General features: G+C 45.6%; 1 protein-coding gene across 1 annotated transcript in view; it reads right to left on the reverse strand.

Moving 5' to 3' along the window:
* Positions 1-22,609, reverse strand: part of FGF9 (fibroblast growth factor 9) — a 28,600-nt gene extending 5,991 nt beyond the window's left edge. The window contains exons 1-2 of the mRNA XM_064717395.1: positions 21,315-22,609; positions 14,801-14,904 (exon numbers count right to left, since the gene is read on the reverse strand). Coding sequence (XP_064573465.1) covers positions 14,801-14,904; positions 21,315-21,591 — 381 coding nt within the window. The 5' untranslated portion in view covers positions 21,592-22,609. The remainder of the gene's footprint in view (positions 1-14,800; positions 14,905-21,314) is intronic.
* Between the last annotated feature and the right edge of the window lie 2,721 nt (positions 22,610-25,330).

Genomic DNA, 25,330 nt, shown 5'->3' on the forward strand with positions numbered 1-25,330 from the left:
GCTGTTCACAGAGTATTCAACTACAAAGTGATTGATTTTCATTTTGCTACATTTCCATGCTTCACCTGTTTGGTTTTTTAACCTGTTGCTTAACTCAGAATGTGCAAATAATCACATTGTACAAAGATGCACATATTACAAAGACAAAACTCCAAGAAATATTTAATTCAGAAAACTGCTAATGGCTGGTCAGTGTTAGCAAGCTCAGGACCATTTTCCCTTTTTATATTCTCCACCACCTAACAAGGAAAGAAAATAATTATGTTATCCTGTTTCCAGGCGGATTGATTAAAAGTCAGATTCTAAAGTAATGAAGTGCATGTTTACAGGCAACAAAATGAAAGTTCTGCTAGCTTGTTTTAAAATAGATATCCATGTGAAATAGTTAATTGCAAATAAGTAGAAACATGTAAAACACATGTACACTGCTCAGGGAATGGTTCCATGACTCTAAAGAATGTAAGACATTTGTTATGCTTGGTACTTGAAAGAACAGTACAGGGTCCTATATAAAACACATCAATACTCTTTCTTTCTTCTTTCTTATAAATAACTCTATGGAGCTAAAACTTCTATTTATTTTGTAACCTGACAAAAGAAAGCCTCTTCAGACCATCATTCCTAAAATCACAGCAAGTACCTTTCATGCCAAGCAAACTACTCTGTTCTATGCCATGTGTAGTTTTCCCTTTTGCAAACTGCTACACTGATTCAGCAGAGACAAGAAAACACCTAATCCAGAAGTTCAAACAACTACTAACAAGAAATACATCTGATGTAGTCAACACTTCCTGTATACCTGCTGCACACTAACACCTTGTTAATCCACCCTGTCTTAATAAAAGTCATGTTTATATGTATAATCTCCTGAGTAATTTCATGCAAATCCCTCATTATGGCTACATGGCATTACTGAAACCTGCATGTGTAGTGAAGGGAAACAAAGGAAAGCCCTGTTCTCCTCTGAAGCAGTTTGCTTTGCTGCTCTGCCTACCAACACACACATTTTACATGCCATTGGCCCTTCCCATGCTGTAATGCAAACAGCCTCTAGAACACACTATGTTCAGCTAATAATTAACGCTCATCCAGAGCTGTCATAAATAAAGGTCTAGCTTAGCATTTGCTGTGGCATTTTCTGTACTCTCATGCTAAGCCTGTTCGTTTCTGGCTGGATGAACCACCCCCAGCCACAATGAGAAGCCAAATACCAGTGTCCAAGCAGCACCACTTTCTTTTCCAAATTAGACCACAGTGTGAGTCAAGCCCTGCACACTGTGTGTCTGACTTGGTAAGTGTCACAGAGCTTTCTTTGATGAATTTCTCCAAGTAGCCTCTTTTCAGAATGCTTTGTTTGATAATTTGACAAAACATGAAAAAAATGGGGAAAAAATAGTCTGCCAAGAGGACTAGCTGATTGGCTTTTTGTGTTTGTGTCAGTAGCTCTCCAAAAGCCTTTTAGACAGGAAAGCCTTTTTCTTTTTTAGCAGGAAAGCCTTCAGGGCCAGAGGAGAGACAAGCAGTCAGGCAACAATGCTGCCACTGATATACATTTCATATTCCATGGCACGTTAAATAAGATGAGGGAAATCAGGCAAGGTGTCCCTGGCAAAACCACAGTGAGGCAACTGCATTCTCCCCACCTGAGGTCACCTTGTACTCTCACAGAGTACATCCAGTATCCATCCTACTTGCTTTCCCTAAACCCCTTAGTTAATTTGTATAAAGTTTTTATTATACATCAATCCCCACTTACAAAATAAAAATCAAGTGTGTCTGTTCTGTGCTGCTGCCATGGAGAAGTAATGATGGTGCTTAAAGATTAGCATCTTTCATACAAAAATCTTGTAAAGATCCCAAGATCCAGCAGAACTTGAACCCCTTGGGATCATGATTACCAAAAGCCACAACACCTACACAGATGCAGACCCTGTGGTACTTGCAGGCCCTGATGCAGACAACAGAAAAGCAGCACTTCCTGAGCAAGGTAAGCAGACTCCAGTACCAACAGTAAAATCCCAGGACACTGTCAGTGCAGGAGGGATTTCAGTGCTTCAGCCCTTTGTCCCATTGCCGCTCTTCTCTTGCTCCCTTGCTCTCCACACTACCAAGAACCTTCTCTGGAGAGACCAGGCTGGCACAGAGCACTGTGCTACCCCAGGGCTGTTTACAGAGCTCTTCTGACGTGAGCTGCAGGAGGAAGAGATGCCAATTAGGCCTCCATCCATTTTTCCCACTGCCAACTCCTCAGGTCTTGGTTTTACTGATACCCTCTCCTTTGAGATTTCAAGTTTGCAGCATCTGTCAAGCCTTAAGCATGCCCTCCCTGGACATGAAATCATTATGGGACGAGCAGCCCCACTGTTCCTGAGGATAGGCAGCCCATCAACAGCCATGCCTAAGTTCACAAAGGCTGGGTTTATATCTGCTCAGCCAAGCGCATGAGATGAAAACTCATTTTCACCTAAACACCCAAGATCTGCTCATGACGCTGTTGGAAGTCTTGACAAAACTCCAGGGGCAGATCTCAGGCTACATAAGCTGTCACAGTGTCTTTTCTCTGGAAGCTGACAAGCTTCCTTCTCCACAGCACAACAGAACAGGACCAGGACAAAGCCCACTCTTAGAAAACAAATAAACAAGCAGGTCTGTTCCCCTCCCTTCCAAACCAGCAGGTTTGGGCCCACACTGTGTCATTTACTAGTCACACTTCTAACCTCTATTTTATTTTTGATTCCCTTTGCACAATAAAGAACTGCAGCCATCAATGTTATCTAAGCATCTAATTCATAACGCTTGGCTGAGCCCTTCCAAGAATCAGAAAGCAAGGTGGTATTCAGCAATCTGATACAGGGGCCAGAGCCAATTTTTAAAGAAGATGAGAGAAGGGTTCCCGTCAGCTTTAATGGAACATGGATCAGCCTTGCAATGATAAAAAGGCAACAAATATTTTAAGACTTTAAAATAACCATTTCAGGCACACTCAGATTTACTGAAAGCTGTAACTTGACCTTCCCCAACTCCCCACTCCACAAATTCTCTTCTACCAAAAGACAACCTATATGTCAAAGCAGGGCTGCCACCCTACAGCTACACACAGTCTTTAGCCTGAATACCAGTTAAGGTTTTACCCAGACAGAGATTTGTAAATAAAACATGCTTACCTTAAATCCAACTAAGATGGAACAAAGTGTTTTGTCAGTATTTTTGCCTTGTTCTGCGGTTCTCTAAGCACAGAACACAGCTTTAAAAAACAGATAGACCTCATTCAGCAGAAAGTGTTGTTTAAGTGAGTAAACTCACATGCAGAAAACATTGTAAAGTGAGGGATAAAAAATATTTATTCTGCATGAGCCTCTACATTCAGTGAGTACCCCACAAAAGGGATTTATCCACCACTAAAGAAGCACCTCATCTCTCAGCTATCAGGTGGCATCATAAAAAGAGCAGAATGCTCAGGACCCTTCATGAAACACTTTGTCACGGGGACCAAATAATCATTATACATATGTAGTGATATAAATGTACATTATAAAAGTAATTCATGTTTTATTCTTTCAGCAAGATGATTTGGTCAAGGACTGATGAACAAAAGCCTGTCTCTATATTTTGCTATTAATTTTATGCAAAGCTACCAGCTACATACTAGCTCAGAGGACAAGGACATTACTGGTCACATTGTCATTCTGGATGGGGATCATCAAACATCACAAGCTATCACATTTTGGGAAGATCCTCACTGAAATGCCACATAGCCACTGGGGTTTGAAAACCAACAAGCTTCACAGAGAAATTTTAAAAACTATGTGCTTTAGTGGGCACTAAAACAAAGGACTGGCACACTGTGATCTTTACCTAGCAGGGCTCAATTCCGTATTCAGTTTAAATTGTTTAAAAATGAGGCCTTTTGATTTCCCACCTTGTTTGGACAGGAAGGAAGGCCAGCATTTCAAATAGTTGCTGCTGAGGCAAAGATGCCACACTTCCCTTTTCCAACAGCAGTGCCCCCTCCCTTGGCAAACCCTTCTCATAAACAGTCTCTGCAGGGGTGACTTTTTGGACGCTTCCCCCTTTCCTTTTCCCAATGGCAATCCTGCCAAAGTCTTGGATTTAGTCACACAATTTTAGTATCTTGCTTTCTGAGTAGAATATTGAGGTATTTCCTCAATATTTCTCAGAAAATCCATACATCTTTGGTGCTGCTATGCCATGACTTCTGTTGTCAGTAATAAAGCTGACCCAGCCTTTGGGAAACACTGGAGGCTCTGCTCCTTGGTGAGACCCCTACTCTTCACATGCACACCAGTGGGCCTGTCTTTCAATGGGTAAAACTTCAGTCATGCACTTAATTTCAGCTTTGATGAAAGAAGTTGTCATTCTGTCTGTAAAAACCCAAAAGATATATTATTGTAACAACTTCAACAGAACTAGTGACTGAAGAGCTCAAAGACCAGGTTGTTGGTCTTCCAGGTACCTGCAAACATGGATCTCCCAAAGAAATCAGATTTTTAAAGTAAAAAAGGGAAAAAAACCTGCTATTTTGTTTAAACTTTACAACATTTGTATATTCTAAAATAAATAAAAAGACTTTGCTGAAGTCTTCTCCAATAACTTTCCTATTCTGAGTTCAGATTATACACTATATGATGTCTTAACAAAGGCATCAATGGGACAAAATCTCCCTTGTCATGAAAAAGTAAGATTATATGTTAAAAGATTGCCTCTAGATTGCAGACTCTCATAGGCAGGAACCCTGTCTAGATTTAGGTTTTTAAAATTATGAATACAATACAGCTCTTATCTTGATTGGGATCTGCTGACACAACCATAAAACTAATTGGTGGTTTTACAGGAGCAGGTCCAATCCTGATTCCGTTGAAGGCAATGGTATTTCAACCATAATAGAATCAAGTCAAAATTTCTTTTGAGTCACAATTGCCTCTATAATTGTGTTAAATTTGAAGAGCAAAGCTGAGCAGATTAAAGATGCACAGCCTGGGCCAGACCTCAAAAGTATGCAGCATCCACACTAGAACACAAGTTTTACCTAAGCAGCAGCCTGCGGAACACAAATATAAAATCTTACCCTCAAATCAGATATCTGCCAGTATAAAAGGAATTAAAAAGAAACAAGAGGTCCTTATAGAAGGGGAAAATATGGATTTGCACTATAACAAGCTTTATTTCTCAAGCTTTTTGAATGTGACACAAATGAACCACATTGCTGCACATCACCAAACCTGCCTAAGCACATTCAAACTGCAAAGCAAATCTCAACCTAGTCAAAATCTCTAATGAAGTCCCCACAGGGCAGACTTTTTCTACTCTGTCTTTGAAATTATGAATGGTATTATGAATGGGAAAGTGGGAGAGAGTACCACATTCACATTGCACTGGCTCCTGAATCAGAAACAGAGCACATCAGATCTTTATCTGATGCAGTGAATAATCCCCAAGCACATCTCAGGGTGTCACTGCTGCTGATGCTTTTAGCATGTCACTTCAACACAGTATTCTCAGATCAACCAAAGGCACTGAACCTTTTCACACCCCTGTATCATTGCACAGCCAGCTCCAGAAAGGCTCAGGGCTGCAGTGACAGGGAACTACACAACTGTAAAGAAAAGAATCTGAAGATGTCCCACTCTTGCTTACTGGGTATGATTTGGGTTTGCGATGCAGTTATGCCACTTTAACAACTCCCTGCTGTTGAAAGCATGGTGCTCAACCCATCAACCATCCCACACTGCACCTGATTCTCCCACTGAGCCCCAGTGCTTGCCCAAACAGGCAGCAAGCCAGTTCAGGAAGCTGAACATTCTCCTGTGGCTTTATATCCCTCAACTGATCTCCTGACAGGTCAGATGAGTGCCAGAGTTGGATCATGGAAGAAAGCAGAAGCATGCAGCACTAGCAGGGAATCAGAACTGCCCTTTCTGGAAGAGGCTTCCTGCAAGGTCACATTGGCTGCCTCCTGAAGCAGCACCTCTAGCCTCCTGTTTTCATGAGAACACAAAATTTCAGACATCTTTAGTTAGGGAAAAGCAAATCATTAAACTAAGGTTTGAGTAGAATCTTACTTTACCAAAGCTTAGATTTTATATATATACATATAAACACATAAACATATGTATATATATATATGTATGTATGTATGTATATATACACACAAACATACACACACACATGTAATTTATATAGAAGTTACTCTACTGTCCTGTCCCAGGCATGTAGTGAGAATCTAAGCTCGACATAGAATTGCAGACCAAGGCAGGGAGATCACTGAGAGTTTTGTCCCAGAAAAAATTATCTTCAGATACCTAGTGAGCATTTGAAATTAAGTCCCCTGAGGAAGACCATAGACTTGAGGAAGAGTGTAGTATCTATCTCACAGAACACTACTAGTAAGTGTCCCTCTTTTGTGACAGTGTTCAAGTCTATGAAGTTCTGATTTAAAAAAGACTGAAGCCAAAGTTCAAAAACAACCACAAAAGTTGCAGTTTCTCACAAAGCCTTCTCCCATATCACCTGTGTCAAGTGTACTGATCTATCATTTTTTCCTAAACCAGTGCCCACATCTCAAAAGACCTTTTTATTCTGTAGATTCCTTTATACCTTGCTGAGCAGGTTGCAGTTCCTGCCTCATTCCGCATGCTGGTGCTTGTGGGGAACACCATTTAACAGTACCCAGCTTTCAGCAAAACTGCCCATCCAAATTCTAAGATTGGTTATCTGCAAGGGTGAAGTAGATGAGGAAACTCAAGTATATGGACTTTTCTCAGATCTATACCCTCCACCCAGGAAATTTCCACAGTCACAAAGCTGCTTCTTACTGTACAATGCAGAGAAAGCGTTTATATCTCATCTACACCTCCCTGCAAAAATCCCTCTGGACAGCTCAAAAACCCATTTCCTCACAGCCTGAATCTTCCTCATTATGCAGCCTAAGCTTTCTTGTGACCCATTCAATCCATTCTTGTACTCTGTTTCAAGGACTTCTTTTTCCTCCCTAGTGTTACATCTCAAAGTACTTACAGAGAGCAAGAGCATACCCTCTCAGCTTTCATTCTCAGGCTAAGTCAGTCAAGATCTTTAGAGTCTATCATTTGATAGTCTTTTCATCCCTCTGATCATCCCAGCATGCCCTTTCTGTACCTGTTTTGGTTTCAATTCATCTTCTTTAACACAGTGACAAACTGCATTTTGCATTTAGACTGGATCCTCCTAGTGTTGTATGGAGTGGCACTGATAGAGCTCTCCTCGTGCATAAATATTTTAGGCACAAAGACCATTCTGTGAGGTTGCCTCCTCTGCTGAAAATACTTCCCAGCTTTGCAAAAATTTCAATAACACACCACTACCTTTTTATGACAAGATGTTTAATGTCCCTAATAAAACCAGGGAATAAAATCAGTCCAGGGACCAATCCATAAAAACTCCACTAATAGCTTCACCCCAGTCTAAAACCTTTCAGCACTCCCCATTGCTGTCTTCTCTTCAGAGTTTTCACCATCTATCATGCAAGTCTTCTAATAACACTCATTCTACCCACTGTAACAAACATTCTCTTTTGTAGGTCATACCTAACACAGCCCTGAAGATTATCACTATTTTCCATTTCTAGAAAAAGATATTCCTACCAAAAATAAAATACCATGCTTGCCTGAAACTATTTATCCTGCTTCAGTAAACTCATCATGCATGTACTTGCTCTACTCTTCCATTTAAAAGGATGTTTCTGATGTCCCAAGTGCATCCCAAGCCAGACTGACAGCCCTGCAGCCAAACACAAACCACACAGCCCCAGGTACACACACTCAAGGATGGAAATTGCCTCAGAGGGAATCAAACACTCCCTCACCCAGGGCCTGCTCCCACCTTTGTGCTGCACCTTCCAGTGACCTGGAAGGGAACCACTGTGGCTGAAGCCCTTTTGCTTGGCCAGATTTGTTTTCCAGTTTCGTGCTTCAATTCCCCAGGCAGCAAAGAAACACTTGTGCCAGCAAAAGGGAGGGGATGGATGGTTGGAGGGAAAATCGCCACTTCTTTCAGTAGCAGTATTGGCTGCCCCTACTGCCTTTGTTCATCCCACAGCAGGGAGCTCCCCAGACACCTTACCACCCAAAGGATTTTGTCAGAAACAGGGCTAGCCCAGTTAGCATCCACATCCAAACTGTATTGCATTTACACTCCCTCCTGAATACATCATGTTGGTAAAGACTTCTGTTCCCTTTCCAGGCATATAGCTTAAAAACTTTTCACCTTATAAAAAGTTAAGTACACATTTCAGGGCCCAAATCAGCTTTACTGCATCAATTTCCATTTCATGCCCATGCTTCTACATCTCTAAGACACAATCTTTTCTGCAACCTGCTGCTCTCCCATTCTCTGCAGACCCTCTGCCAAGCCCTCACAACCTTCAAATCCTTACATGCAGTTTCACCCTTGCTGGGATACCACTTCCACAGGATTTCTGCATGTCTGACAAAGTTTCAGATTTCCTTGACATTCAGAGCCATAATCACCTTTTTGAACTGGGCCTCTTCAGGGTTTGCCCATCAAGCTAACTACAGGCCTGCTTCTTGCAGTCTCCTGCTTAAAGCAGATTTACCAGGGAGACATGAGTCGCTGTCGTCAGTAAAAGACACCACCGGGTTTTTGATCATGGGAGTGCCAGGTTTTCCTGAGCAAAGCTGCTCTTGCAGAAAGCCTGACCACTCCTTACAAGCCAGCTGCCACAGGAATCACCTTCTGTCTCTCCATTTATACTATTTACCAGAAGCCACTTTATCATTGTAAATAATAATACTAACACAAGCAGAAGGGCGTTAAAACAGGTGCCACAGCCATTATCCCTCCTGGGATTTGACCACTCTCAGCCTAGAAGTCTCTGCCTTCACTCAAGGAAATTGCTTTTAATTCTCCTTCCAAAAATTGTGCACTGAGACTGTTCTGTTTCCAGGCTCACGCCAACTGTGGTACCTGGACACTGAGAACAGATAATTCAGATTATTATTTTTTAAAAAATCAATCTGAAGCATATGGAATCATTTCAGATCAGAGGTATTTAAAAGGAAAATGTGATGGTACTGGAGGGTAATTTATTTATTTATCCAGTTCTTAAACACCTGTAGTAATTATATACCTGGCCCAAATGCTGTTACCAACATGCACTTTCAACCTGCTTTTTTCTTCGTGTTGTTTCCGTGCACCTTGACCTACCATTTGAAGGGCTGAACAATTCCCTTCCTTTATTTGCACAGGAACATAAAAGATATTTTTAGAATGCAGCCAAAGAAATCCTTGCCTACACCAGGCAATTTTCAGTAAACTATGACAAATTGTCCTTTTTTTATCAGAAAAATTTCTGTTCACCAGTCTTTGTAGCTTCACAGCCCTTCCAGGACTGTGAGGACCCAAACAAAAGCATAAAACACTGCAGGTGCAGCCCTGCTGGGACAATAAAGAGGCATATCGTCACCTCCCTGCACACTTACTGGGAAAACATGTTTCTTCAAGGACAGTACTCTCCCTCTCTCTCCTCCTTCTCCACCCTCTCCCCAGTGTTTCAGGAGCAAAAGGCTAGTTTAGTCTCCCAGATCAAGCTTCCAGTTCACTTTTTGAAGGACAGCAATTTATGACCCTGTTAAGTGTTCCTACATCTCACCTTGCAGCACACACCCCGTAAGTCTGCAGGCCAGAGGTGTGAAGCTTCCCTCCCTGGCTCCTGATCTGAGCTCTTCAGCTGCTCTGTGAGTAAATGAAGCTCTGTATGCTGCCCTGAGCTCTCCTTCCAAGCACTCTTCCCCCCTTCATCAACAACTCCTCCATCTCCACTCCTGCCTTCCTCTCCCCACCTGCACAGCTTTCCTGGTAGCTGCTCCAGATCTTGCAGCTACCAAAATTCCTCCTGAGCACCAACCTGAGCTGTCTTTTGCCACCTGCCAAGGACACAAGGAGCAGTGGAGGCACCAGCATTTCACAGAATAGTTTGGGTTGAAAAGGACTTTTAAATCTCACTTAGTCTAACCCCCCTGCAAGGCACATCTTCAACTACATCAGGGTGCTCAGAGCCTGGTCCAACCTGACTTTGAATGTTTTCAGCAATGGGGCATCTACAGTGTCTCTTGGCAACCTGTTCCTGTGCCTCACTACACCCACCACCAAAAACAAGTTTATTTATATTCAGTCTGAGGAGAGGAATGGGGCAGGTGCATGTCTGTGGGAGAGCAGTGAGGTGGGCATGGCAGCAGTCAGATGCAGCACAGCTCTCTGCTGCAGAAAAGCCCAGGACAGCCAGGGCAGCTGAGGAAAGGGTGTCCCATGTTCCTGCTTGGTCTGTGCTTGAGGTAGCACAAAACTCCCTCAGAGGACAGCCTGCAGTGGGAATATTCATTTTTGCTAGGTTTTCAAATAAGTATTTGACCATATAATGACATAAACTCAGCAATGTCCCTTGCCAAAGTGATGGGAGCACCTCTAAATACTGCTGTATAAAGGATGGAAATACTGCAAACAATTTAAATGATTAACACAGTTACTATTACACAGGCTGGAAGAAAATTAGAGAGTGATTCACAATATAATAGTTATAATATCTGCTAGTATTCCCAAGGGCAGCATGATAATGGGGAAAGCCTACAAAAGCATGAAGGTTGTGCGATCAGATGAGGAAGACCTCCCTCCCTCCGTGGCATGGCCCTGAGGAACACAGCTCACACACATTTGCTAATGTCCTTGCCAGACACGCTGGTAAAAGCTGTTTCGCACCTGGGGAAGAAAAGGTCTTCGTGTCTTGTCTTAACCCCCTTTGGGTCCTATCTGTAGTTTGCATTTTCCTCCTTTCCAGCGGCAAGCACAGTAGCTGCTGTGAAACATGATGAGTCATAGCTGCAGGCTGCCAGGGAAAGGCAAGGTAAAGGGAAAGCAGGGACAGATGAGGCAGGAGGGAAATCTGCTGTCACCAACCAGGCTCAGAGACATTGTTAGGTAGCTACCAATGGCTCCCCTGCAGCACCATGCGCATTTTCAGCTTCCCCTGGCCAAATCCATGGCATGAGGAAGAATTTGAGAACAGCCACGTTATGTTACATATCTGCCTGAAAGCAGCATGAGAGACACTGTGCTCTTCTGACCAGAAAATGCAGCAGGAACTGACCCCTGTGAGAGTGGGGAGGTGGGAAGAGCTTGTCAAGCAGCTAATCCATGAGGAAAGCAGAACTTTGAGAAGGCCAAGAGGGATGTGACTGGATCAAGATATGCTGAAACTGCCTCTTCTGTTGTCTTTCATAAAAACTGGCAGCAATCACCCATCCTGGCTGCTGTGCTTGGCCATATGTCCCATCTCCAGTGGCACCACAATTATGCTGGGAAAAAATCTTCCTGTGTCAAATGTTTCAAATACAAATATAGAAGGATAGAGGTCTTTTAGGTCACTGATTTGGTTCATGCCTAATGTATTTTTCATGCAGTAATTAGAATATAAATGTGATAGTGTCAGACACAGGGCATGTATTCCAATAGTGTTGAGTACTGAATGCTGCACAAGCTGTGAATCTAAGCACCTACTTAGATCCCCAATGCTGATGAAGAACAAGACCAAGCATTTCTTAGGCTACTGCTCAGTTGTGTGTGGGTTTCCCATCTTAGGAAACACAGCCACAGTGTCTTAAATGTACCTGCTAGGTGACAAAGCTGATGCTGCTCACAGCCGTTAGGGAATAAACCAACACAGAGGGATACACCTCACAGCACAACAGCACAAGGACAATTTACTGGTGCTACAGAGCAGTTCAGCTGAAGAGATTGGTCTGCTTAATGCAGTGAAAAACTGATTTAACTTTTTCACAGTCTACCACACATCAGTCTCAAAACTAATTTCTTTTAATCTGATCTTCTACTTTGCCAGAGAGATAATTCTGTACTGGATTGTGACTTGCTTCTGGTTCAAGCAGCAAATTCATACCCATCAGAGAACTTCACTTTCAATTAATTGCATTTTTTTACCAAAACCAAAAGCAAAACACTGTCACTTAAAAATGTCCAGCCAATTCTACACAAAAATCTGCTCTGAGGCCTGCTTATCTCAGTGTTTCTAAGGGAGCTGACAGCTGCTGAAATATAGGCCCGAGGATTGCTAGTGTTGACAAGGCTTTAAAGCATCATCACACTGAGTAGCCATTAGAGGTTATATTTCATTGGAAGTAATGTAATTCAATTACCATCACTCTTTCGTATGTCCCATCTCTGGAGGCTGACAATAAGCCCTATCATCCATCAGATTTTAACCTGAACTTTGCATTCTAGCCTCAGACATTGCCAGTTCTCCATTATGAATGGCTTCATATTTTTAGTGTCATTTCTTAGGAAAAAGAAGTTATCCAATTATACTGTACATCCATTTGCCTGCTTGTCTCTCCTTAGCTTGTCAACCAGTTTCAATGAGGAGGCAAAGGTCTTCAAGAAAATTAAGTTCCTATCAGTTTTGCAACTAATCAGAGCCAAAGTAAAGAAGAGAAATTATTTGCACATCCCACTTGGGAGTGGTGAGCTATGTAATTCCTGCAAACTGACAGTCTGGTGAGCGTGGACAGCTAACACTGTCCCTTTCTCCATACAAGAAACACAAAAGGCTAGGGAATTTATGCTACTGCAGGGACAGAATGTCAGAGAGACCCATGCCTTGTACTGTGGGACACAGCTCCTTAGGAAAGCAGGCTCCTTTAGAACTGCTGTTCATGGAACAACTGTTTTATAAATGCAGTGAGCTTACTAATTTGCAAAGAATTTCTTGTGTATATTTCTTCAGCAAAGATTGTCTTGACTAATTCACTCTGACAGCCAAACATATTGCAAATACAAAACATAAATTGCACAGGAAAGTTATGTAACGTTTGCTTTCCCAAGTCTATGCATTTAAGCTCTATCAATAACCACACTTCCTGTCTCAGAATATCTGAAATGCAGAGTAACTGATTCACTATGTTTATATGTTGAAACAATTACTCTCACTGATGACTATCAACATTACTGATTCATATTACTGTTGTTGTTCTGCCTTTTTGCTGCCTAACTGAACCTGATGTACTCATGTACTTTGCTAGTTCTTTATCACATTCATCAGCTGCACAAGGACTATGACTTATGACAACTTGCTCCTCACAGGCAACTGGTTTACATCTGTCATTGCATCAATTCCTTTTCTCACTCCCCCTCCATCCTTCCAAACTTTACCTGCTCCATATTGACATTTATGCTAAATTCAGTTTCTTTGGCCTTTCCCGCTCACTGGCTCTCCCCACCTCTGCATCTCTCCTTCTCCCATGTCCACTCATCCTCCATCCCAGCCTTGCCCCTCATTTTACCACCTCTTTTTCTGCCTCCCACATACACTGTCATTATCTGCATCTCCCAGCTTCCTCACCTAGCTTGCTCTTTGTTGAGAAGATAATCCTCCTCATCTCTCTCACACCAAATTTTGTTAGAAAGAGATCAGTGAACCTGGACACGCTTATGGAAACACTGCTCCTGGACTTTCCCAGTTTCACTTGCTCACACTTCTACATGGATAACGTACATGGAAGTTGGACTTCCCTCTTATTCCTTCTGTTTTCACCTGCACATTCACAGCCATCATCTCATGTTTTCTCCTACTCTCACTGCCATCCCCACCCTTCTCCCTGTTACTGCTACTCCCCTGTGACACAGGTGTCTTCAATTACATTCAAAGCCCTTCTCTATCACTTTAACTTCTTTTTGAGTGCTTCTCTTCAACATTTACACTACATTACAATGGATCATTGTACCCTTCTCCTCTGCTTCTAATGAACTTCTGTGAATACACAGCTTCACTTCGTTTCAGATATTCACTTTTGCCTCAGATATTCACTTACCCTTCAATCCTGCCACCCTTTTCCTCAAATACAACCGCTTGTAAGCTTTGGAGGTTGATATTTTACTGCTAGAAGAGTTTGCCTTCTACCATCTGGGGAATTATCTGCCAAATTCCAGATGAACCTGCCCACGATCTACCCAGGGTATGAAGCCGGTTGTACATCAGATGCCTCCAATAGTCCCAGGTAAGAGCCACGTCATACCAACACACACACACACACACACACACACACACACACACTGCTCTGCTGGAAAACAGCCCATGCTGCCAAGAACAGTCACCCATCAGCTGCAGGTAGGCTGGCAAACTCCCACACCTGAAATACCAAGTTTTACTCCTCCCTCACACCCGTTACTCACTCCTGCTGCCATCCCTCAGGGAGCACCAACAAAACTTTCAGGACAAGATCACCAAGCCTCTTGCCCTCATTCCTATACTTTTTATAACTTCTGTCATACTCTTGTTTCTCATTCTCTCATCCACATATGCCACCCTTTTCCTCCCCCTCTACCTTATTTTGTCAATTCCTAGAAAGCTCTCTGCCTACACACAAAAGGAATCTGCTTTGTCTGGATTTAGGTTTCCACTGACAGGAGACATTTACAAATCTTAGAGTACATCCTTTAGTCTTCAGTGACCAGCTCTGGCCATCAGTCTCTATTGTTTGTATCTAAATTGCCATTCATCTGCATTATTACTCATTCCTGATTTTGTCACCTTTTCCCTCTCCCACATTCATTATGTCACCCACGGGGTCTTGTTTTGAATTAGATTGCAAGATATTCAGAGCAGAAAGAGTGCTCATACAGCACACACACATAGTGCAATGGGAGCTTGTACGAGCTAGCCAGTGTTTCCCCCACAGAATGTAAGGATTAAAACTGCACAAGGCTAGCAGGAACTCACCGAGCCATACAGTTCTCCTTTCTCATTCATTCCAAGGTAAAGTCCACTGTCGACTCCTCGGATGCTGACCAAGCCCACTGCTATACTGATAAATTCCAGTATACCTATGAAATGAAGGAAAAAACAAACAATGTATGAATTGTTCCTACTGAAAGATTTTTTTCCCCAGATATGACTTATCCCTGAGTGTCAAGCAGCTATTTTCAAGGCTTTTTTCCCATTTTTTGAGTTGTTTGGAAGATGAGGACAAAATTAATATACAATACTTCAAGTACTTTGGGTCTTTGTTAGAATGATGCACTGCAGACAGCATTAATGTATCAAATTTAGAGATTGCCCCAATCTTTCTCATCATTCCTAAACACGTATCTTAAGCTCAGTTATTCTGATTTGCACAACAGATAATATATTCAGAGAAAAAAAAAAAAAGTTTTTAGATTGCCAAAATTAGCAGGAATGAGGAACCTATGAAACTTGTCTTGCAAAATAAATTCTGAAAAAATATGCATTTTAATTGGAATTGTGAAATAAAGCAATGTTACACATGGAACCAAAAGATCTCTTTTCAGACATCAATTAATCAGAAATACAGGGAAAGATTTACTCACAGTATGATCTTCCAGAGGCTTGAGAAATGAAAATCCTTAGTATAGTCCAGTGTCATGCATTTCTGTTTAGATAGTAACCATTCTCTCTTGTGTGTTATCATTTACTCATCTAAAATTCAGACATTAAAACATCCTACACCTAAGTGTAACAGTGTGTACATGATTAAGTTTTCCCATGCAAATACCAGCAACCTTACACCGACATTTGTTCACTTAGAAACAAGAATACCTTGCAGAGAAGCACTGCTTTTGCAAAGCTCCAAGGTTCAGCACCCATGTGCACAGTACACATATCTGCATCAAGTATTGGCTCATCTGGATCTGTGGGTTTGGGGATTTTCTAGCAGCCTTGCCTGCAAATTGCTTACCTCTTCAGTGAGGATGCTACTGAAAATCTGGCATAAGCCTAGTAATCCTGTGTTAAAAAGTGGAAATTTCTTCCTCTTTGGGAGTGCTTCCTGTGTAATGGTCTCACAGGAAGTTATCCAGCAACGTTCAGAAGCATGCTGCTGTGTTATGCTACTTTCTGAGTCACAAAATAAGGTGTGTCCTGCACAGAGTAGCATTTTCAATACATTATGTGAATTTTCATGTCTAAGTACACTGCATAACTATTTTTAAAGCTTATTGGAAATTATATGTATATGAAATAATGAAATAACAGTATAGTGTGTGTTGAGCCTCACATGGCCAATAAAAAGGCACTTTTGTGGCTTTTTTTAACAATTAATTTGGCATCTCTTACAAACTAGTTGTGCACTAATCAATAGCAGGCATGAATTGCAGAGATTGAACATAGCACAAGTTGAAACCAATAGGGAAAATTTATAGCCAAGCTAATGTAAAGATGAAAAGTATTCCCTGTAAGGGAGTATTGATCATTACCTTATATATTATTCAGCATTACAAACACCACAGTATTATTGTTTTGATAACCCTTTTTTAAGGCCTGGTCATTTTAAATTATTCTCTACATATGCACAAATAAAAAATACTGGGAGGAAATATTTTGCCACTATGTAATTATTTAAGTAATATAAAGTGGCAGCACACCTTTTGTCTGGTATATGTAGTGTCTTAGATACAATTGATCCATTGAAACAATTTTAAAATTCCCATTATATCTGGACATGCAATACTTTCAGATTTCTTACTAAGGCTTTTTCTCTAAAGCTTTTACCAAAATATCATATTACTTGATACATGTTACCAAGCAATTTTAACTGAGTTTAAATCTTACATTAAGTGTGTATTAGACACTACTATAGCTAAGTTAGTGAGTCTGGCATTTTTCATATCAGTCCAAATGTAGTCTTTAATTGCTGTCATCATTTCAAATATTTGAATGCATGCTGCTTTCTGCACCAAAAGAACAAAAAAGGCACTGTCACGTCCTATCGTAAGTGCAGAAAATTAATTTAAGGGTTGGCAAAGAGCATGCACATATTTGAGATCAGAATAGAGACTTCTTCATTTGAAATACTCAAAAGCCTACTCACAGCAAGTTTTATGTGCCATATTAAGTCCTTCAAGAGATTATCTGGGGCCAAGCATCCATTCTTACAGAAGTCTTGTCAGCTAAAGGATTGCATTTGTCCCACAGTTCTGTGCATATTTTCACTGTATAGTGTCTATAATATACAGATAGTACTTAGGGCCTGAACTAGATATTAAAATAGACAATCCTCTTCAAAATGAGGCTGTATCAAATGAAAATCAGGACAACTCCAAACTTTGAAAGCTAGGGCCCTATTTATAGCTAAAAAATGTGGAAAGGAAGAGAAGTAGAGAGGAAATAAGTCAGCACATGGGGTGCTGAATTTCTTCTCACTGTATTGAACTGGTTTTATTAAGGAAAATGCTCAATGATCCATTTCTTCACAAGGATAGGATGAAAGTTTCAGGGAAGTTATTTATTTCCTACATGCCCGCATCAGCCCTTCACACACCTTCTTCTACATGATCCAGCTCAGACCATGCTGAATGGTGCAGGACCGCAGCCTGACATAAATGCTGGTCCTGCTCTCCTGACACACTCACAGGTGAGAGGAGGTGTGTTGTTCACTAAAGCAAAATTTTAATTTGCATCTGTCTTAGCTTTGGTTAAAAGCAGGCCTACAGAAGCATTTTCCTTAGCATGTTCATTTTAGGCAATGAACACCTCTGTAACCGCACAGTTTTATGTTGTTGATGGTTTGCCCTTTGCCCATTTTTGTCTCTGGCTTTCTTTGTATCAATGGAGTGGAGCAGTTCAGCTTTCCCTTAGCAGTGCAGCAGACCATCTATGACAACGAAGACAGCGAGCAAATATCTCTGCCAGCCCCCTCTTTGTACGGCTTCCAGGGGAAGGGGAGCGCAGGGGGAGCGCGGGGGGACCCTCCGGCCTGTTCTCTCCCCGGGCAGCGGGGCGAGGGGAGCGGAGCCCCTCGTGTCTCAGAAGCCGCCGGGAGGTCAGCGCGGAGATGGGGCGAGGGAAGGAGCTCCCCCTGCGCCCCCCTGCCCCCGGCGCCGCCCTCTCGGCCTCCCGCCCTCCGGCCGCGGCTGCGGAGCGGGGCTGCGCGGGGCTGAGCGCTCCGCCGGGATGCGTCCCGCCTGTCGCAGCTGTCACCACCCCGCCCGCTCCCCCACATGATGCCAATTAAAAGACGGAAGCGCAGACAGACACGGCACCCCCAGGCAGCAGGGCCCTGCTTCAGTTTCAGGCTCTCACAGCGCCCCTGCCCGCCCCCCATCCCCTCCCCTCCGCAACGCTCAATAGCGGAGGAGACTGTCGGGCCTGCTCGGCGCCTTTCCCTCCGCCTAAAACCTGGCCCACGATTCCCAGTGCCGGGGGCCAGCGCCTTCCCCGTACGCATCACCTTCCCCCCGCCCCGCCCCGGCCTGCTGGCTTTCCCCGGAGACAGCGCTGGGGGCAGGCCCGCCCACCGCGCCCCGCACGGAGGGGCGGCAGCGCAGGGACCCCCGGCCGGAGCCGCCCCCGCGCCCGCCCGGCGCTCAGCCCGCCCCGCCAGCCCAGCGCCGAGCAGGCAGGGCGGGCCGGGCAGGCGGAGGGCGGGCGGCTGCGCGGCTCCCGCAGATGATGAACGCAGCGGTTCCTTGTAGCAGCAGGTCCCGGGGAGCGGAGGTCACCTGCTGACAAGCTTTTTTTTTTTTCCTTTTCCTGCATGCTCCTATTTTTTTAGTGCTGTGCATGCAGTACTTGTGCTGACGCACAGAGACACGCCTCTCCGCTGTTAAAGAGTTCCTGAATTTACAATGACTCTACTGTCTAGCCAATGCCCTACACTAAAGGAGACTGCATCAAAAAAATTTCTTTTGTGACCCGGGAGAGATAAGGCTTTGATCACCTGAGATCACATTACGGGGGGGACCCAGCCGGGTTCTCCCGGGGAGCTTTTCTTTTAGAGATGGACATCTTGCTGCAGGAATTGCGAAATGCCAGGGCTCCCAGAACCGGGCGAGTATAGACACACAATATGGCTCGGTTCATTGTATGCAATAGGCACACATCCAACATAGCATCACAAAAGAATTACTCTTATCTGATGTCTCTCCAGAGGTGTGTGCGGGGAGGGGGATTCCCACAGGGCAGAGCCCAGAGAGGAGTTTACGCGCAGCCCCCGGGGTTTTCTCTTTGTCCTCCTTATTCCTGGAGAAAAACTTCCTTCTGACGCGCACCCCCGCATCCACACACGCGCACGCAGGTTTCCCGCACACGCTGGCAGGAGACCATGTGAGCCCGCTCTCCCCAGGGCATTTCCCGAGATGGGATGCAGACCTCCCCAGGATCATCAGAAGATTTCAAAATCACCCAAACTCAAATAGCACCAGCTATTCTGTGACCTTCTGGCAAACACAACAGCAATGTCACGGCACCGATACAAAAGTACCTTCCCGCAAAGAAGCCGGGAGCCCCTAGGCATCCCACGGGTTTGCCGTGCCCGGTCTTCCCAGCCCCGGAGCGAGCAGGGGCATCACCGGCGCGCTACATGGGGAAAAGAGTTACCAGGGAAGCGCGTCCCGGTGGGGGGAAGAGAGAGATCAAACCGACAAGGATAAAAAAAAAAAAAAATCTATTTAAAGCCAAGGCGCTGCAAGGGGTGGAAGAACTGCCCCTCGGAATTGTCAGCTTCCTACAACTGCGGCTGGAAAGCCATTTTTAAAAATAGACGCCACGAATAATGTGGTCACGGCCGCCTTGCGAAGGGAGCAGCTGGCGGCCCTCCTCCGGGGGCGGCGGGGCCCCGCGGGCGGCCAGCCCCCCGCCGCCGCGGCTGCCGGTGCGCGCAGCGCCCTACACCTGCTGCGGCCCCGCTCCGCTCCGCACCGCCCCGAGCCCGGCGCCCCGAGCCCGCAGCGCAGCGGGCACGGGGAACCTGCGGCAGCCACGCGCGGCGCCTGCCCGTGCCAAGGAAAACGCCTGGCTGCAACACACCCCCGCCCCCCCGCCCCGCTCCCCTCACTACGCGTCTGCCTGAAACACTTTCCGCACTTTTTCTCGCCAGGAAGCGTGGATGTTGCGCCCCCGGGAGAGCCGCGAGGCTGCCCCCACCCCGCACCCAGCCCCGGAGACCGCGGGCGGGCGGCGTGGGAGGGAGGAAGAGCCTGTAAGCAGCGTGAGAGTGTCAGGGAGCAGCGGATGGAGGATGAACCTGCGACCATGCGAGAGCCTCAGTCCTCTCCTCCCCCGTCCCTCCCTCTCCGCTTCCCTTATGAGCCCTTTGGAGATCATCTCCTTCAACACCGGCATTATCTAAATAGCTTCACAAAGCAATAAAGTGCAGCTTAGATATCGTTCAACATCTGGCATTAAAATACAAGGAGAGAAAAAAAATCAACACAGGACTTTGTTTTTATGACCGAATTTAAGTGTTGTCAGGTTGGTTCACTCACAAGTTAACTCCTTCCAACAGCTGGGAGCGTGGCGAACTAACCTGGCATATTTTCCGCACCCCTCCTTAAAAAAACCCCCAAAGTATCAGCTCAGCCAGGCTGTTTTAGTCACTTTCATACATTCAATCTGCCGGGCCTTTAACAGACTCCCTGGCAGCCGAAAAGCTCCAGGCCCACTGGACTCGCGTGTGCGTGTGCGTGTGCATGTGTGCGTGTGTGCGTGCACAGGCTCTCCGGAGCGGCCGGGGCCAGCAGCCCTCCAGCCCTCGCTGCAGAGTCACAAACAGTGTCCCCTGGAAAGGCAACCCAGGGAATGCTCTTTTCAAATTCGCTGTGACACGCCACACAGCTCGAGAAAGGCAGGTTTTGGCGCAGGATTCCCGGCTGGCTCCGGACCCCACCTGCGCTCCCTCTTTCCCGGGGCGCCTGTCACCGGCACTGCCGCACGGCTGCGGGTGCGGGCTCGGCCGGGCGGAGAGCCTGGCTGCGGGCGCGCTGCCGCTAAATCCTCGCCGAGCAGCGAACCAGACAGGCTGTGCAATTCGGGCAGTTACTAGGGCAGGTAATCGGCAGAGAAAACGAAAGAAAAGCCCTCGTCAATTTGCGTATAGGACGAGAGCCACTCCCTCCAGGAAACTCGGTGAATTTTAAATTGTGGTGGTTAATGATTAAAAACCCTTTAAACTCGCGAAATCAAATCATTCAGCAGAAACGTCCCGAGCAAAAATTCCACCACCGCCACTACCACCTCCCAGTACGCGTCTGCTCTTAAGCAGTACTTGGGGCTACACAAACATCGCTACCGAGCACCCGCCAAGGGCTCCTGCTCCGCCGCGGCGATGCCGCTCGTGTACATCTGCACCCCCGGACACATTCATTTTTCCCCTCGGCGGATCAGCCATCAACACAAATCCCCCTTCCCGCCCGCCTCGCACCCCCCACCGTCCCCCCGCCCGCAGTTCTGCCCCATTATTTCATCACATGACCACTAAAGGGTTAAGGAAAATACCTACCAAATCTGCTGTGGTCTTGCCTGGTTCCCTGGATAGTACCATTGGGGAAGATTTCTAAATGAAATCCAGTCCTGCAGTATAGCTGCCTCCGCCTGAGGATCCCCTTTAAATGGTCCAAGTCCGTGACCGCAGGCCCCCTGGGTAGCCCACCTGCCTCAGACTGACCCAGGTGGTCACTTAACAAAACCGGACTATCCACCGGCAAAACGGGCACATTCCCAAAGGGTACTGCATCCTGCACACCGAAATAGTTCCCAACTTCACCTAAGGGAGCCATCAGAAGATTCTGCTTTTAGAGAATGAGAATAAACAATAATGATGGTGCCAAACCCAGGAGATATAAGATTAGGTATATTCCACTCCTCTCCCCTCCCTAGCGCAGTTACAGAGAAAATGTTCTTTCTTCAATCCATTAAATGCATAAATAAAAGTAATATTCTGTTTTGACTGGTACAGGTTCAAGGTCAAACCAGTTAGTCTAAGAAACCACCACTTTATACTCACACACTGACATATTTATAAACATATAGATGTGTATATCTATATAAATGCATATATCCCCAGCTCTTAGCAAGCAATACGGTCTTCAGCCCATCCAACTGTAATAAAGAAAAAAATCCGTAGTTTCTCCATTTGGTTTAAGATAAGAATGACCATAGCAACTTAAATACCTAGGCGTTATAGGGATTTTTTTTTTAAGATGCACAGGCTACGTCAGGATTTATGGATTCTGACTCCAGAAAGGCATGCGCTGTTTTTACTCTATAACAGACTGCATACATCAGCATGAATCCTGCAAAGGGGGAGGGGGGAAATCTCACGTTGTTGGCTGAGATAAATCCAAAAAAAAATGGAAAAAAGAAAAAGGAAAAAAAAACTTTTGACGTCCAAATCTATTATCCAGAATTCTCAGGAGGCTCAGCAGATGTCCACTGGTTTAGGATTATTGACGATCCACAAGCAAAGCAGCAACATACAAGTGCTTGTGTCTTTCTTGGCTGGCTCGAAACAGGTGTTGCTTCTGCAGGGCTCCCTGTGAAATGTTGTACTCCAGCACTGAGCTGCAGCTCTTGACTGTGGATCTCCATCCAGCACGCAGAGTGGCGCAGGAAGAGGCATTGGGCTGGGTTTAAGGTAGTCCTGATTGCTGCTGGAAGGATTCTCCGAGGTCCTAGCGCTCAGCCCTACCTGCTGCAATACCGAGCCGCTTCCAGCGCTCGGCACGGCGCGGAGCGGCTCTTGCTGCTCTGCGGCAGCGCGGCGCTCGCCGGCAAATAAATAAATAAGTGGGCGAAACTTTGGGGGAGGAATAAAGCGACGCGATGCTAAATATACCGCGCCCGCCCGCTGCGGGAAGCGGGCTCCTCGGGAGATGCCCGCATAGCCCGAGTCCCCGCTGACATTGGCGGGGGGAGCGGGGCGGGCTGCGCCCTGCCCGCCCAGCCCCAGCTCGGCCCGGGGCCCGGCCCCGCCGCAGGGGAGGCGGAGGCGAGCCCGCCCCGCACCGCTCCGTAGCCCGGCCCCGGCCCGCTCTGCCGCAGGTAACCGGGCTGCCGCTGTCCCAAGCGGGCTTCAAACTCAGCTCCGGCGGGCGAACCGGCGGGCCGCGGGAACTCGGGGAGCCGGGGCGGGTGGTGCGGGTCGGTATTGCCCACGCCGCAGTTTTTGCCTTCTCCGCTCTGGCCCCCCGCCCCGGCAGTGCGCAGCCCTCCCGCTCTGCCCCTGCGCGGCCGGGGGCATCTTCGGGGATGCCGCTGGCGGTGTGGGAAGCGCCGGGGCCCCGCCGCCGCCCGGGACGCCCCGCGGGCCACCCGTGGCTCCTAGCTCGGCCCCAGTGTGTAAGAGCGCCCTGGAGAGAAGGGAGAAGCGAGTAGGAGGTGGTATGGGGGGAGATAGGGGTGCAGTGCGAAATATGTGTTCTCCTTGCCCCCAATCCCTCCCCCGCCCCTCAAAATGAAGTTATTTAAAACTGTCGGGAGAGACTCGGCAAGTGGAGAGAGGGTTTCTCTTTCTTCTTACGATGCCCAGAATTGGTGTTATTGTGGTTTTGCCCTTCGAAAAGAGCTGTGTGAATCAGCAAAGGGCCAGAAGGTCTCCTGCATTTGCAAAAGCGTTCTTGAGCAGAGCTCAAGGACTGGGCACGATGCGGAGCCTAGCAAGGGGGAGAGGACACTCCGGCAAACCCTTGAATTGAGCACAAAACCTAAAGACAGGCTCATTTGGGAATGGTGGGGGGTGAGAGGCAGGAGGGAGAAAAGGAGGAGAAATATAATATCTTGGGGGCTGGGGGAAGAGATTGCATGGTGTGAATGATGATGTCCACCGCTGAGGTAGAGGGGTCCAGGAAGGTCATTGGTGGAGCCTTGAAAGAGAACTCTAGAGAAGGAGAATTTTGCAAGGGGGTTAATTAAAAATAACCGACTCTGCATGTCCTCCTGCTCGATGGGCATGCAGTAGAGGGGGTGGCTCTCCTTGCCTTCCCCACCACAAAAGGCAGCAGTCCAGCTCTGACTGGTGCAGCTTTCCTGCATCCCTCTGCTTGCCAATGTGACTAAACACAAGAGGAGGGAGAGAGACTAGTTTCCATGTCTAGCGGGGAAACTGCAGCAGGGAAAAGCTGTGTCCTGAATCCACACCGACCTTTAGGGAACTGACTCACGCCAGTGGTGCAGGAGCCACCCCCCCTTTTATTTGACTCTAACAGTCTTTATTGCAATTTGAAGGACAGGATGCAGAAGCTTCAGAGCAGGGTCACATCACTCTAGTTCTGTACAAACCTACAAAAAGAAAGAGTTGCTGCATGTCAGCCCATGCATTTCAATATGCAGGAACAGAAAAAAAAAACCCCAACACCAAAGCAGAAAAGTCCTTGCTCTCTAGCAAATAGTTCCAAAGCATTCATCCTTTTTTCTTTTTTTTTTTTTAGGATTTAAGGACACTGCTCTCACACACTGGTTATATCAGCGTGAACAACTGCAGAATGACTTGGGAAAAACTGCAGAACTCACCACGTCAAAAATCATCATTCTTTATCAAGTGGATCATGGCAGTACCCAGAGGCCCCATTCGGGGCTCACAGCTCCATTGTGTCGGATACTGTAGACACATGTAATAAGAGAGATGGTCTATGCCCAAAGAGCTTATGATCTTAACCCATGATGAAAGACAACAGGTGTATAGTACAAACCCATGGGGGAAGGATAAGGGAAAAACAGCCTTGAGAATAAAAAGCAACAGGCCCAGCCGGTGACAAGTGTTTGGTGTCAGAAGGAAGTTTTAAGGAGATTTGAAGGAGAACAATAAAGGAGCTTTACGGTTATTAATGGGGAGATTTTTCCATGCATAATGGCTAACCTGGAAGAGAACATAAAATTGCTTGTTAAAAGATTGCACTGCAGAAAAGTGAAGGTTTGTGCCACTGGCAAAGCAGAGGGGAATATTGCCGAGTGACCATAAGGGCCTGGTATCTGGTGTGCTCTCAGGAAAGAAGTTCCCATCTCCTTTCTAGTGCTTTAAATTTACATTTCTAGTCCCAGTGAAGAGTATAATATGGATTTTTTTCTTTACTTCAGGCTTCAGTATTTTCTATGTTGTACTTCACACCAGCTTACCTTATGAAAAATATCTTAATGTAAAGAAGAAAGTACTGGAATAGTTGCCTTTTTTTTTTTATTGTTAAGGGACTTAAATGAAAGCCTACAGGTTATTTGCTATAGGAAGTTTAGTGTTATAGAAGTGTTATCTAAGCTGAGGCTTTGATGTCTGAATTACTCATAAGTATCAAAGCCACACATGAATTATGCAGGACATCCCCAAAATTATACCCATCTGTGAGTAGGTGGTATTCCAACCTTGCTTCACATAAAATCTATGTGTGATGTGTAATGTCAAACTTACCCCTTACAGAAGTTTGGCATTGCTGATAGCTGGGGCTGTATTAAAAACCTACACTTTTATCCCCAAGACACTGAGGCAGGAACATCCCTAGCTCCCCTCTACTCGAGATTCACACCCAC

The sequence above is a fragment of the Zonotrichia leucophrys genome, chromosome 1, assembly GCF_028769735.1.
Source record: "Zonotrichia leucophrys gambelii isolate GWCS_2022_RI chromosome 1, RI_Zleu_2.0, whole genome shotgun sequence".
NCBI classification, from domain to species: domain Eukaryota; kingdom Metazoa; phylum Chordata; class Aves; order Passeriformes; family Passerellidae; genus Zonotrichia; species Zonotrichia leucophrys.